The sequence below is a fragment of the Phalaenopsis equestris genome, unplaced genomic scaffold (assembly GCF_001263595.1).
Source record: "Phalaenopsis equestris unplaced genomic scaffold, ASM126359v1 Scaffold000517, whole genome shotgun sequence".
Lineage (NCBI taxonomy): Eukaryota > Viridiplantae > Streptophyta > Magnoliopsida > Asparagales > Orchidaceae > Phalaenopsis > Phalaenopsis equestris.
In genome coordinates, this window is record NW_018164957.1 from 498,904 (window position 1) to 515,145 (window position 16,242).

Sequence of the window (16,242 nt, forward strand, 5' to 3'; positions counted from 1 at the left end):
TCTAAGTAAATGAGCCAAACAAGAACACACTTTTTGAGCTTGAAATATAAATGAGACGAACATGAGCTGAGCCAGAGCTCGCTCGTGTTCAGCTCGTTTACATCCCTAAATAAGCAAGCATGTCACATGTATATAAATGCCCATAATAATAATAATTTCATAATTTTAAGAATTAATGAAATCATCGTTTGCATTAATTTTTATTTATTCACTAAAAATAATCTATTATCAAAATAAAATTTCATTAAAAACCCATAAAATCTCTGTCCAGCTGCGAACCCGTTGCAGCTGATATGGAGCTTACAGCAGCCACCACGTGTACAATTTTTTCGTCGAGCTAGAAAGTCGGATTTGTTGCTAGCTGTGCGCCTTCTTATTTACTGTTTCCCAGCTCAACGCCTGCTCCGACGGTTCAATCTTTTCCACTTCTGCAATGCTTGATAGCCTTAGATGACCAGATTTATTCTGGCGTTAGGGCGAGGGAAGCGGAAGAGATCGGGATACAAGTCGTCGACCCCGGGCAGACACCAACGTTGGCGGCCGAATCAGGTAGATATCTTGGATCTCACTTCTTTTGATGGGAGATTTCTAGGGTTTTTGCTAGGTTTTAGGTTGTTGTGGTGTTGTTTCGGTTTTCTTGTTTAATTTACCGATTTGCGTTGTTAGCATCTTACATGAATTAATTTGCCGAGCTTGAATTTGTCCGTAGGTTTGATTCTGTGGGGTTCATCGATTAAGATATTGCATGTTTCCCAGATTTCATTGATTCAGTATTCAGGTAGCTTTGACACAAGATTGGTGGATACTGTGGTTAATTTTGTTGTAAAGAGAGTTAAGATTGCAAGACGGATTGTTAGGTGTAGGAGGCAATGATAGTCTCGGAAGTTATGCTGTTTAGACAGGAGAATCTATTCATTCATCTTTCAGATCAGGTTAATAAGTGGTAATAGAAATGTGAGAGATATATACGTTTCAATCAGTAAATATAAAGATGATTTGTGTCACTATATGTTGATTTTTGTAATTCTTTTGCTTAGAATGAATCCGATTTTACATAGACAATTTTCTGGTAATTTTATCGTGCCTATCTTGGTTTGAGGCTCTGGGATCTACTTATAAGATGCTATTCTTGAAGCATGAGGCCACCACAAGGATTTTAAAAAGATATTTAATAGTTGAATATCAACCAGAAATTAATTTGAAGTGAAGCCATATTGAAAGAACGCTGGGAAACTCTGTGACACAATTAAATGTTGAGTAGTGGATGAGTTGTTGATTGCTCATAATTGGGAATGCAGATACCTCTTTTGAGTTGCGTGAAATGATGATGTTGCCCCCAAATTCTCTTAATTCTAAACAGAAAAGGAAGGGGAGGGGAGAAACAGAGTGAAAGTGAAAGAGAGAGAGGGAGAGGGGGGACTAGGGCTATACGGGATGGGGAGGGAGGGAGGGAGTAAAATGGATAAAGGGAGGAGTGGGGAGTGAAAGGGATGAAAATCCCCATTTTATTTTGATGAATAATTTACTATTATGCTATTGGAAAATATTATGCATGTTACGCTAAGAGCTTTATAATACATCAGAGAGAGAGAGAGAGAGAGAGAGAGAGAGATAGAGTGATGAAGTGATTGAGAGAGTGTGCATGTCAAATGAGTATTCAAAGATAGAGAGAGAAAGAAATTATTTTGATGAATAAAATGGATAAAGGGAGGGGTAAGGAGTGAAAGGGATGAAAATTGCCATTGTATTTTGATGAATAATTTACCATTATACTATTGCAAAGTATTATGCATGGTACACTGAGAGCTTTATAATACATCAGAGAGAGAGGGAGAGAGAGAGAGAGGAGTGGAAGAGAAATAGAGCAATGAAGTGATTGAGAGAGTGTGCATGTCAAATGAGTATTTGAAGATAGCGAGAGAAATTATTTTGATGAATAAAATGGATGAAGGGGGGAGTGGGGAGTGAAAGGGATGAAAATCCCCATTATATTTTGATGAATAATCTACTATTATACCAATGCAAAGTATTATGCATGTTACACTAAGAGCTTTATAATACATCAGAGAGAGAGAGAGAGAGAGAGAGAGAGAGAGAGAGAGAGAGAGAGAGGGGGGGGGGGGGAGGGAGAGAGAGAGAGATAGAGTGATGAAGTGATTGAGAGAGTGTGCATGTCAAATGAGTATTTGAAGATAGAGAGAGAGAGAGAGAAATTATTTTTGGTGCTCAAATTTTCCCTATGGATAAGTTTAAAAAAAAGCGGATGGAATATTCTTTTCTTTGTTGGTATAGAACATTCAAAATGAGCCATATATTTCTCCACTTGTGCTATGTTCTGGGTTTTGATAAAACTAGTTCTATTTGATTTGATGCTTTGATTCTAATTGTCTTTCTTAATCTTTCTATCTCTTATCGTTGTTTGATTGTAGGCTATATAATAGGATGAGGTTTTAGAGTTGAACTTGAATATTTTTCTTCAACCAATGTTTAACACACATTTTGTTCGGCTATTATAGAAAATCAATTAGCATTACTATAGGAGATCAACTTCACGCAATTGCTGGAGATTAATATTATGGTGTTGTGGAAGATCAATGCTATAGCGCATCATGAGAAAAATCAAATACGTGTTTAGAGGGTTTGGTGGTGTAGTTTGAGATGTGCGTAGGTGTGTGAAAGTAGCCAATACTATGATGCAATGATTGCAATGCTTTGTAGGAGACAAATACCTTTTCTAGTAGATACATAATCATATTTGCAAGAAAAAGAAAGGTCTTTTTTATAATTAAATTGTAAGCTTTTATAGAAAATTCTTATTTTAAAAAAATATTTTTTGAAGAAATTATGGTGCTTCCGTTTACCTATAGTGAAAATTTTGATTTATGTGATTATGGATGTAGATGAGTTACATATGTTGAATAATGTAATTTTTGTTCCTATTGTGTTGCACTATTTTTCTTTATTGATTTCTTTTATATTATTCTTATTATATAGCCAACTATCAGATCCCAAGAGAAAAGTGGGAGCAATGATAACGGGGGGCTGGAAAGTGAAAACTGAAAAATTAGATATGAATAATTTTGGATACTGTAATGTATAGATTAATTTTTTTTTTTTATATCATAGGAAGATTCATTTGTTATTGTTATAGAGAATGTCAACATCTATGAGCTAGGAGATTGAGACTTCCTTTCTATCCCGTCAGGGTTTGCACTTCTTTCACTTTGTAAGAATTTCGCCTTTACATATTGCATGAGAGGACGACCGTTAGAGTGATTTAATGCTCTTTCTAGTATATTTGAAAACAATTTATAATGATAGAAAATATTTAACAAGTTAATCTGATATCAGATGGCACCTCTATAAAACTATAGGACAAATTAATGAATTAAACTTGACAATGTCAAATAGGTTCAATGGATATTACCTTTCATGATAAATCTTATTTCTTGAGTTTATTGTTGATATTATTTAAGAGTTGCAGTGACTATGAAAATGTCAATAGCTTCTATGGGCTATGGGTGCTTGAAGCTGAAGCTTGCTGATGTTAGAAATTTGAGCTTAGGTTTTATGTGAAAGATTCAAGCCTAAGTGAAGATATCTCATAATGAGAATCATGTGGAGTCTTTTCTCTAATTTAAATGTTTATGTCAGAGGATGAACTCCATAAATGGAGATGGTGAAGGGAGATCCATATTTGAAAGGGGATTAAATACAAACGTCAAAAGATAAGTCAGTACAAAATGTGGCATTGATAAATGCTAGCAATACACAAAGGTTGTACATATACCAAAAGATGTCATATAGTTAAAAGTGGATGAAGTTCGAAAGGTAAGACTTGGTAGGTCCCAATTATAAAAAATAGTTCACGACACTTCAATCTTTAAGGTCAGCGGTTCACGAAGTATTTGATCTTGTATTCTTGTGATTTTCACTCTACATATTTCACATTAGCAACTGAATAACTATTTTACGAAGAATGATTAGAAGGTGCATCTTGCTAATGACAAGCTTTTAAGAAATTTAGGATGATGATGTTTGAATTAACATCGGAAATGGGATTATATGAAAGCTTCCCAGGGAGAGTTATTCTATATGTGACATCCTTTAGGGAACTTGATGAAGAAGATTGTAACTCAACTTTCATCAATGACATCTAAAAAATAATACAAGATGGTATAATGATAACACAGGGCAAGGAAATGAGACCCATCAAAAGTTGTAATGCTGAAACAGTGGGAAGATCACAAACCTAAACGTGGATTGATACACGTGGATAAGAGCAAGGAGTAAGAAAGTGATGTTGATTAGAAATTTACTAGTTCAAATTCTTAATTTGAAAATTTTCATTTTATACTATTTTATTGGGCTTATTCTATTAAAAATGATCTTAACTTACTAGAACTAAATGAAAATATGACACTAAATAGGACACAATGGAGAAAAAGGATTCATGTAGCCAACCCCACGTAGTGGGATTAAGGCTTTGTTGTTGTTCTTGTTGTTGTTGTATACTATTTTATTGGAAAACAAAGCAGCATTGTTTTGTTAGAAGGCTTAAAATGAAAACAAAATGGAGAAATCAAAGTTTGCTTGCATCGATATTTGGGGACCATACCTGTTAACATCCATTAGCGGCTCATTTTACAATGCCACTCTCAACTTTAGTAGTTTTTTTAGTCTTTAGGCTTGTATTAAGGTGCTTTTTTAACTTTACACACTATACATTAGCAACTAATGCCTAATTATCTGCGGAGAATCATAGGAAGCTCTATCTTGCTAATGATGAATTCTCAAGCAATGCAAGAAATGGAGATGTTTAAATTAAACATGTTAATGGGACTATATGAAAGCTTCACAAAGTGAGACTTTATTCTAAACATTTAGAGGTGTTTGATATCTGTTAGAGAACGCAATGAAGAAGGGTGTAACTTGAATTTCAACATAAGCATTTGAAAATAAACAATGGGTGGCATGATGATAACACAGAACAAAAAATGACACTAATCATAAATATTTAACAATGGGACGATTGAAAGCACAACAAACCTAAACATGGATTTATAAATATGGCTAAGATCTGAAAGTGAGAAAGTCATAATTATTAGACATTTAAAAGTTTGATTTCTTAATTCAAAGTTTTTTTCTTTTGAACTTTATTATTGGAAAACAAAGGAAAACGATTTTTTTAAAAGTCAGAAATGAGGGCAAAATTGAGAAGGCAGAGTTTACTTGCATCTTTGTTTGGGGATCATACCTCATGGCATCCATTAGTGGCGTATTTTGCAATGCCACTTTTATCAATGACTGCAAAAATCTATAGCTTTATTTTTTTGGAACATAAAATTGATTTTTTTTTCTATTTTAAAATGAATAAAAGTCTGATATAAAATGAGTTTGGTGCAATATATCTATGGAGAGACAATGAATGAGATTATAACATTAAGAAGTTTAGAATGCTTATATTTCAAATGGGATTGTGTGGAGAGTGTATTTAGTAACACATCACAACAAAATCGGACTGTTTAGCATATAAACCTGTTCTTGAGCGAAAAAAGCTTGAAGCTTGTGATATGATGGAAGATTACATGAGTTGTAAGGTGGGCATCATAAGCATGAAAACTTCCCAAATAAATTAAGTTCTTTTGTGCACTTGAAGAAACTTTTGATAAGGAGGTTAACCTTTCTCATTTAAAGGTTATTTGTCATCTTTATTATGTGAATGTTGATTTTATTGGAAACTATATTTTTAAACTTGTTTAAAAATAGTTATTCCCTTCAATATTGAAGTGATGATTTTATTTAGAATTTTTATGATGATCAGAGTCATAAGATCTTTTGAAGTATGTTTTTGTATGCTCAATGAAACTTTTGTGTGATGACATTAATAATGCAAGGAACTTTTCCTCCATAGGTGAATAAATTGAGTTGGAGTTCTCAATAAATAATGGGTGGGGAGGACAGATAAATTCCCTAGGAGTGTTTATAGCATATTTGAACCCAAAAACCATTTTGATAGGATTAAGATGTCAAAGAATGTTGAGTTTTATGGCATCTTTTATTTTATTATTTATTCTAATTGATGTTAGTGAATATGAATGTATTAAGAGGGAATGGAAGGTGAAGAATTTGTCAAATGATGGGTGTTGATGATGGAGTAGTAAGCAGAACCTTGCTATTTGATGGGTGTTGATGATGGAGTAGTAAGCAGAACCTTGCTATTGAAATAGCATTGCATCAACTTAATTATCAATTATAATATGCTTGAGCATTTAATAATAGAGTGAATTTTTTGGATCAATGAATGGTATAAATGGTAACTAAGATGTAAAACAATCTATCTGACCAAAAGATTTTGATAGAAGAAACATGCATAATTTTATCCGATTGCTCTTCTATCACTAAAAAAAGTATTATTAGCATATGTTAAAAGCACAGGAATTGCAAGAAATTTGTATCTTAACAAGTTTGGCGTTGATGTAGCTCTTATTTGTGGAAATTTTGAGTTTTCAACCTAAAGGCTTTGGATTACCAAAAAAAGAAAGCTTTTTTTTGGGGGGGCACTTTGAATAGAAACCAAGTACAACTTAAAAAGGCTTTGAAGAGTTAATTTAGATTCACTAGATGCTCCACAAGTCATTACTTTTTTATGGAATTTGTTAGAGAGAATTACATTATTTTAGTTGTATATTAGGATGATTATGAGGAGAATTCAAATTGGTTGGTTGAAGTGGAGGAATACTTCGGGCCTATTGTGTGATAGAAAAGTACTTCTTAAACTGAAATCAAAAGATGGTGGTGAGACCTGCAATGCTCTATTTTGCAAAATGTTGGCCTTTCGAAGAGAAGCTTAAAACAAACTTTAAGTGTTATTGAGATGAGAATGCTTAGGTGAATGAGGGGCTTGGCACTTACGAGACAAAATGCGAAATGAATATCCATGATAGGGTTGGTGTAGCTCCAGTGGCGGAAGAGAGAATTGTCTTAGATAGTTTGGTGACATTAAACGTCGACCATCTGATGATCCGGTTTGGAGAATAAATGTTTTAGATTTGACTTATGTTAAGAAAGACAAATGTAGACCTAAAAAAACTTGGGCTTATTGTATAAAACTTATTGTATAAAAAAATGATCTTAATCTGTTATATTTAAATAAAAATATGACACTTAATAGGATGCGCTGTAGAAAAAAGATTCATGTAGCCGACCCCACTTGGTGGGTGTCAGCCGTTTTTTTAACTTCGTGATTTGAAAAAGGTGATGATTTTGTGATTTTAAAAATAATTTAAATATAAATATAACCCTTTTTATTTCTAAAAGTAACATTTAATTTTAAAATAGGTGAGACCAAATGGGTCTCACATTTTAAATAATTTAGATAATTGAATACAATATTATAAGTAATATACTTATCCCAAAGAATAAATATATCACTTGTAATAGGAGTTCAATCACCAAGACTAGTTCAATCACCAAGACTAATAAAATTTGTGACATCCGTTTTGGTCTGCGAAATATTTTTATAAAAAAGCCAACAAGTTCCCCTATATAATATAAAAAAATTAGATAGGGTTTATTTTATCTGGGTTCCAGGTTCCCTATAGAGACAAACCCCTAAAATTAATTACATCTTAAATGACTGGGAGTCATTTAAGAAAACTCTCGTTTAAGATCAGGTGGTTTTGCTTTCAAGATTTTTGCTTTCAAGATTTCAAAAGATCAGATGGTGTTGCTTTCAAGATTTCAAAGTTTAGGTTTTCACGGTTGGACAGAATGACTCAAAATAAGAACAATTCAAAATAAGAACAATTATTTAAGAAATCCAAAAGGAAGAAAAGTAGGGGATATCACGGATCTGAAGAAAAACCCCGATGAACTCCCAACTATCTTAATGTTCGGCTTTATGTCTTTTGAAATGATGTAATTTGATATTTCAATCCTGCAAATTATTTAGGATTTAGGACTTATGTTTGCACAATATCGGATTGTGCTTGTGCAAATAGCCTAAAAATTGGATTGTGCAAAAAGGATTTACAGATAGGAGGATTTACACTGTACTGCACGGTAACATCGGAATCCTAAATCGTTAGGACTTATAATTGTACAATAAAGTTGTACAAAAAGCATTAAGAGTGATCCTATGGGTTGTTATTTATACTAAAGAAGTTGATATGTGATGTGAATGTGTTTTGCTGATGCAGATCCACCTTGAAGTTGTTTCTCGTCGTGCTGCCCACGATATTCGCTCCAAACTCTTCATAGTAGCATCTCCTGGTTTAGTTTTAATTTTGAAAATGCACCTAACCACTAGGTTATCCTAATCTAAGGCATAGTGTATCAAAATAACTAAGCATGTATTATAACAAAAAAGAGCAGTATAGTGTACAGTAGAAAGAAAAACAATATAGCATGTTGAGAAAATAATATAACAGGTTATGAGAACAATATAACATGCTGTGAGTTAAAATGCTGTAATATAAATTAAACCTGTACACCTGGTAGGTTCATTGCTCCTTTTAGCTACTAAGCGCTGTGTAAAAGAAGAAAATATGACCTGAAAAAGACTTAACAGAAACAGGTAAATCGTAAAAAAAAGACAAAACAAATAAAATAAAATACAATATCACATATAAATGGCCAAGAATAGGAAATTTATATGTGATATTAGAATGTCCCCAATTGTCAGGAGGATTTGAGTGTAAAAACTCAAATCCTGAAGCATTGCGTTTCAGTTTTGGTCAAGTTAATGTAAGAATTTCATTATTTGATCTAATTAAATCAGTCATGAATCACAATCTAGTGCGCCCTCGTGCCTAGTGTCCTAGTTATCTCATGAACTGGGGTCAGATGTCTGGTTTCTCAGGATCATTTCAACATTAGGATGATGAATTCTCTCTTAAGGTGTGCTCCTAAGACCTAAGAAACTTACACTTTAGTTTGGGTGTCTGAAGTGTCTTAAAATATCTAACTTTAATTAAGTGTCTTTCAACTAACCCTCAAACCTCTTTAGATTAAGCTTAGCTCACCATCAGACTTCTAAAACCTAAGGGGTAAACCTATAGTTTTGACAAAAGGGTTGTGAAGTGTGCTTCAAGCCTAATTAGAACAATTGGATTTAAGTTTATTCAAAACTTAAAGGACCTAAGTGCAGGTAAACTAATATTTCTAATTCATGTCCCTAATTGTTATATAAATTCTCACTTTCTTCCAACCCCTAAATATTCTCCTAATTTACAGTTTTGTCTTTCATAGGCAAAAAGGAAACGGTAGGTGGTTCGCTATTCTGCCCCCTTTTAAGTTTTATCACCTTGAAAATTCAAATCTTATTTTTCTCTCCCTTTCTCTTTTCATATTTCCCTTAAGATTGTGAATCATTTCTGAATATAATTAAATTAGAAATTCCCATTTTTAACTGACTGTTAAAAAAAAAAGAAAACAAAACGAAAGAAAATGAGACTGATCCATTTTTTTAAATCCAAGCCAAATCAGTGAAGTTTAAAATAAAATCATGAATGTATCGGTCTAAAACGTTTAAATTGTTAAAAAGAAAATGATCGGATCAATCCCGAGAAGGATATCCTTTCCAAGTGACACTTTTATGGATTTATAAACCCAACATGAATTCAATTTATATCAAACTCAAAATGAAGCTTCAAGAGCCTTTTACATTTCATAAAATATAGGAGAACAATCCATAGAGAGCATTCTTCTATACTTCCAAAAATCATGTCATTATCAAAGCCCTTCAACTTCCAACTTTAATCAAAAGCTCCTTCCATTTTTTTTTATATCTCACATTTATGAAATTGTCCATATAAATATTCGTAATCAAAGCAATAGAAAGAGATAATTTCCAATCCAATTTATCCTAATAAAAGGTCATGAGTTAAAATTCACAGGTAAGACAACAAAAATCACAACCAACCCCTCAAAATCCAGTTCACGGGTAGGGTAGCATGAAGGAGAGCCACGGGTAAGGTAGCCTGAAAGGGAGCTCACATATAAAGCAGCAAAAATCACAACCAAACCTTCAAACTCCAGCTCACGGGTAAGGCAACATGGAAGGAACGGGTAAGGCAACAGTAAGGCAACATGGAAGGAAATTCACGAGTAGGGCAGCAAACCAAAACCAAACTCCAATTCTAGCTCATGGATAAAGCCAGTCCGAGGACAGTCCTAAAGGTTATGAACACCAAGTGAGGCTCACGGTCAAACAACGAACCAAAGCCTATTAAACCAACAAAACCACCAAACCATCTTCTCAACAAGTCCAACTCGAACCCAACAAGAAAGAGAAAACTGAGCCCTAAGGAATGATCTAAACAGTAAAAACATTTCAGCCCCCATAAATCACTAAAAAGAGTCCAAACCGAGCCCATCACGAGGGACAAACCAAATCCAGCAAAAAGGAGCAAAACAGTAAAGTATTTCAGCCAACATAAATCACTAAAAGGAGCCCTAACCGAGCCCAAGAACATTGCCAACCGAGAACCAAATCCAGCAAGGAGCAAAACAGAGAAGTATTCCAGATAGATCAAACTCACTAAATGGGTCCAAACAAAGCCATAAAAAAAATCCATAAAGCCATAACCGAGCCCCCCCACAAGGAGGCAAATTGAGCCCAAAACATGGAAAAATTGAGCTCAACATAAGAGTAAACAAATTAAAATATTTCCAGCTAATAATTAATCCAAAATAAACCACATTCAAGCCCATCAAATGGGTCAAAACAGAACCACCAAGAACCAGGTTCCACAAAATTTTAGAACCCAAAATTTACCTCTTGCATATGCTTCAAACAGGGACAGGTAATAGGAACTCGATAAAACCAAGTTGGTCCTTAAAACCAACATCCCAAAGCATCGAAATGAATTACAACATATATTTTGAACTGAAGTATCATAGAATTTCAGCATGAGTTCAGTCCCAAAAGAGCCAAACCGAACATACTAAATAAGCTAAGTAAAATGCAATTTCCAGCATGTATTTTAGCAAGGGGCAGCAATAGAGGATCATGAAATGAGCCTCAAACATGTCTTTTCCAACTCACAAAAGCAATTTCCAGCATACATTTCATCAAGGGGCAGCAAGAGGAAATGAAACATAAGCCTTAAACATGCTCTTTTCTAACCCTTAAAAGTAATTTCCAGCATATAATTTAGCAAGGGGCAGCAATAGAGGACAAGATATGAGCTCCCAAGTATATCTTCCAGCACATAAAAAAAAATTCCCACACATATTCTGATGAGGGGTAGCAAGAGGAAATAAAAATATAAGCCCAAACATGTTTTCTTTCCATCCCATAAAATAATTTCTAGCATGCATTTCATACTTCCAAATCGAAAGTAATAGAGGCAGCCCTCAAACATGTTATAAAGGAATAAAAATGCATTCCAAGATCATTTTAACCATGCTTTCGAGTGCTTCAAGTAAGGAAAGTAAAGATGATCCATATGTGATGTTTCATTTCTCACTATCTAAGCAAATACTCATGCTTAAGCTTCAAAATAAATTTCCCTATTTCATGCCATCCGAAATGATGTAAAATAGAGGAGAGGAGAAGAATATCTCTTTAGTGTAGACTTAAAGCAAAGTACTAAAATAAAATCGAAGAAAGCACTACAGAAATTCCTCCTGAAAGCCTCACACAAAAGCTTTTCTCGGATTTCTAGTTCCCCAAGCCGCAAATTCTTCGAACGACAGAGAGGAAGGGAAAACTTCTTTCGAACAACAGACAAGGAATAACTCCTTTTTTTTTCTTAGCCGTGAAAAAGAAAGAAAGAAAATGCCAAATTTCTTCTAAAAATCTTCTCTCCCCTTTTTAGCAAAAGAAAACTTCTTACAATCCTTCACACACACAGTCACCAACTATTTCTCAGGAAGCCAAAAGGTAAAGAAAAGGAAAAAGGAATGTCGATCGTTTGTCGCCCTAGCCTACCAATCGAGCGAGAGAGAGGAATCGACATCATAAATGAGGAGAACGTATAGCCTCGAGAAGGAGAAGGGTCGGCCAGGTGGAACTTCGTGGTTGGAGGGTTGCTCGGTCGAGAGAAGCTCGAGGAGACGAGCCGCGTATGCGAATCGATAGAGGAATGCTCACGAAGATAGTCGCGCGCGGGAATGGCAAGGAGATGACTAGGAGAGCCGCGCGGATCGTGGATCTAGGGCACAGATGCAAGAGAGACGAGCAGAGTTGGGCTTGAGTGAATGGAGGGTTTTAATCGGGTTTAAGCGTGTAGAAGTGTAAATAGGATTTAGGTTATAAATTTTATTATAATTTAAAGATATTTTTATAAAAGGAAATTTTTAATGTCTTGAAAAATAAAAATTAGTGTGTTTTATTCGTACGTCGTGAAATATCGAATATGGATGTCCTTCCTAGGTATTTTCGATATTCCGGACGTGCTGGCGCAGTCCGTTTCGTCGTCGGAAGTTATTTTGACGAATTCATCGATTTGCGTGTCAATTTTCTCATGCAAAAAATATGACAATATGGGTGTCTCTTCCTACTAAAATTGGTCCCAGACGCGTTGACTCAGTCTAATTTATCGTCGGAGGTCATCCGGAGACGTTCACATTTTCACCCGTCCTTCAGACTCAATTGAAGTCCGACCTCGTGCAATTTTGTGAATTTTGTGCATTTGGTGTGTGTATGTGACGAAATAGTCGTGACGATGTTTTCATAAGGCTTGGAGTCCTATTGAGAACTTTTCTCTTGAGTCTTCACAAAATAGCCCATAAATGTTAGACATCATAGAAAAATAGGGAGTGGTTAGAATTTCTAAAAAGGTGTGTCTCAATTCAAGTTTTCTAAGATGGTCAATAGGAACTCGTAGAGCTAGATCCCAGGTTCTAGGGAGAAGAAAAGACCTCGCAAAAATAAGATCACCAGTCAGATAAAGGTTTTATTATCGTTGTTGCTGGATGATTGTCAACCCTTTAAAAGTGAAGCGTTTGTGTGATGGCACTCTAGGTATTTTTCGATTAAGTTGATTGATTTTTAATAATTATATTTTGAGATTTGAGTTTTTTGTCGGTACAAACCCTTATTGTTTATTAACGTTTTTAGATTAAAAGAGCACTCTTGCCTATGCACTTGGCTTTATTTTAGGAGCAAGCAACAATGACATTTGTTGCATTATGGATTGGTGAATGAAAAATAAATATGGTAATTGGTGGTGAACAATATCAAAATTCCTTGTTCTTATCTTCCAAGGCTTCTAATCTGAAAAGCGAACCTTAGTTTGTGAATTTTGCTTAAATTGAGCCTTGGTGAGAATGTTTGCGGTTTGGTCTCTAGGAGTATAAACCACTTCAACGATTTCATTGTCCACCTTCTCTGAAATGAAGTTTCTATCAATCTCAATGTGTTTCGTTCGATCATGATGAATATGATTCTTTGCGATACTGATTGCAGCTTGATTGTCACAGAACATCTTGATAGAATTTTCTCCCATAATTCCAAGCTCCATGAGAAATCTTTTGATCCACATTGCTTCACAGATACCAAGCGCCAGTGCTCTGTATTCTGCTTCTGCACTTCTCCGAGATACCACCGATTGCTTCTTACTTCTCCATGTCACTAGATTGCCACATACATACGAGCAATACTCAGAGGTTGATCGTCGGGTGAATATATCTCCTGCCCAGTCAGTATCAGTAAAGACTTCTACCTTTTGATTATTATTCCTTTTGAATAATAATCTTTTCCCAGGCGTCATCTTTAAGTATCTTAAGATACGGTTGACAGCTCTCATATGTTCTTCAATAGGACAGTTCATGAATTGACTTACTATACTTACTGAAAAGCTTATGTCTGGTCTGGTGTGGGATAAGTAAATAAGTCTTCCAACAAACCGCTGATATCGTCCTTTGTCGACAGGTAAACTATCATTCTCCATTCCAATCTTTTTATACGGGTCTATTGGAGTATCTATTGGTTTGCATCCAAGCATGTCGGTTTCTTTCAATAGGTCCAATGTGTACTTCCTTTGAGTTACAGCTATCCCCATTTTGAATCTTGCAACTTTCATTCCCAAGAAGAACTTCAAGTCGAACTTCAAGTCTCCGAGGTCCTAGTCTCCGAGGTCCTTAATTTCGAAATCATGGGCTAGGGACTTCTTCAGCTTTGTCAATTCTTCAGTGTGATCACCGGTAAAAATGATGTCATCCACATACACAATAAGTACATTAATATTCTTCTCGGATCTTTTTGTGAACATTGTATGATCAACCTGACTTTGAGTATAACCGCACTTGAGTACGAAATTGGTGAGTCTGGCAAACCAAGCACGAGGAGATTGTTTGAGACCATACAGAGATTTCTGGAGCTTGCATACTTTGCCACTAGGGAAGGACCCTTCAAGTCCAGGCGGTAAATCCATGTATACATCCTCTTCAAGATCTCCATTAAGGAATGCATTTTTGACATTAAGTTGCATAAGGGGTCAGTCTCGGTTTGCTGCAATAGAGAGTAAGATTCTAATGGAGTTCAGTTTGGATACTGGGGCAAATGTCTCTTGGTAGTCAATTCCGTATGATTGAGTATAAACTTTTGCAACCAGTCGGGCTTTTAACCGATCCATGCTTCCGTCTGCCTTACATTTGATGGTAAATAACCACTTGCATCCTACTGGTCTCGTATCCTTGGGAAAATAAGACACAATCCACGTTCCACTCTTTTCTAGTGCAGCAACTTCTTCATTCACAACTTTTCTCCATTCCGGGTGTGAGAGAGCTTCCTGAATAGAATTCAGAACCTTTATGCTGTCAATAGTAGTTACAAATGCATGATAGGGAGGAGATAACCTCTCATATGAAACAAATCGGGCAATAGGATGTTGAGTGCAAGGAACATCATAATCATCTTTCACAGGCGGGGTAAGCTCATAATCACTAGTGTCTATAGATTCCGTACCTGAGTGAGTTTCAGAGGATTTTGGAGCCGGATTAGATTCTTGGACAGCAGCTGGAAGCGGTGTTAGGTTCTCTATTCTTTTAGCAGTTTTGTTTCGTCTTGTATAGATCCGAAGTTCCCAAGGAGTGGGTTGTGTAGACTGAGGAGGTTGAACAGGAGAAGGTGTGGGTTGTGTAGACTGAGGTGGTTGAATAGAAGATGGAGGTCTGACAGTTGGTGAGGGACCCGTGTCAGTTGGTAAAGGGACACAGGGCTGTTGTTCACTCTTCTCTTGAATGACAACCCTTGGTAGTATAATTGATGCTAAAAAAAGGTGACATCCATAGAATTGTAGACCATTTTAGTTGAAGGAGAATAACACTTGTAGCCTTTCTTGTTGGTCGAATACCCTATGAATATGCATTTGACAGATTTGGGGTCTAATTTACTGCGGTGTTTGTGAATATGAACAAAGACGGAGCAACCAAATAGTTTGGTAGGGACAACTGAAGAGAGTGTACATGCATTTGGAAATGAGCGAAGGAGGACATCAATTGGACTACGGAAACCCATAATACGAGAGGACATCCGATTTATGAGGTGGGCAGCGGTCAATGTTGCCTCGCCCCAATAACATTTAGGGACTGATGTGGTAAACATGAGACAGCGGGCTACCTCCAACAAGTGACGATTTTTTCGCTCGGCAACCCCATTTTGCTAGGGAGTATCAACACATGTGCTAAGGTGAAGGATGTCATGTTGAGTAAGAAAAGTTCTTAGGGAGGTGTTGAAAAAATCTCGTCCATTATCTGTTTTGAGAACCTGAATTTTTGTGTCAAATTGAGTGAGTACCATTTGATAGAATGCACGAAATATTGGTCTTACCTCGGATTTGTCACGCATAAGATAGATCCATGTCACCCGTGTGTGATCATCAATAAAGGACACGAACCATTGGGCCCCAGAAATATTTTTCTCACGAGAAGGACCCCAGACGTCACTATGGATCAGAGAAAAGAAACGAGTGAGTTTGTATGATAATCGAGAAAATGAAGTACTAGTGTGTTTGACAAGCTGACAAAATTCGCAATTAAAAGAGGTAGGACTTTTATTAATAAATAAATGAGGAAACAGTTTCCCCAGGTACATAAAGTTGGGATGACCCAAACGATAATGAAGTAACATGATTTCATTATCATTATAAACGCTGGAATGGAATACAGTTGTATTAAGCGGATTTAAGCAAGACAAACTTGATACTGGAATACACCTGGTGGGTGAGACTAGACTGACAAAGGGTTTGTTGAGGAGATAGAGACCACTGCGCAACTCAACACTTGCGCAAC

At 35.7% G+C, this 16,242-nt stretch overlaps 1 protein-coding gene across 1 annotated transcript in view; it reads left to right on the forward strand.

Annotated features, from left to right (window-relative positions):
- Positions 1-340: 340 nt before the first annotated feature.
- The window catches only part of LOC110028609, a 37,697-nt gene continuing 21,795 nt past the window's right edge, over positions 341-16,242 (forward strand). The window contains exon 1 of the mRNA XM_020730525.1: positions 341-549. Within this exon, the coding sequence (XP_020586184.1) occupies positions 451-549 (99 nt within the window). The 5' untranslated portion in view covers positions 341-450. The remainder of the gene's footprint in view (positions 550-16,242) is intronic.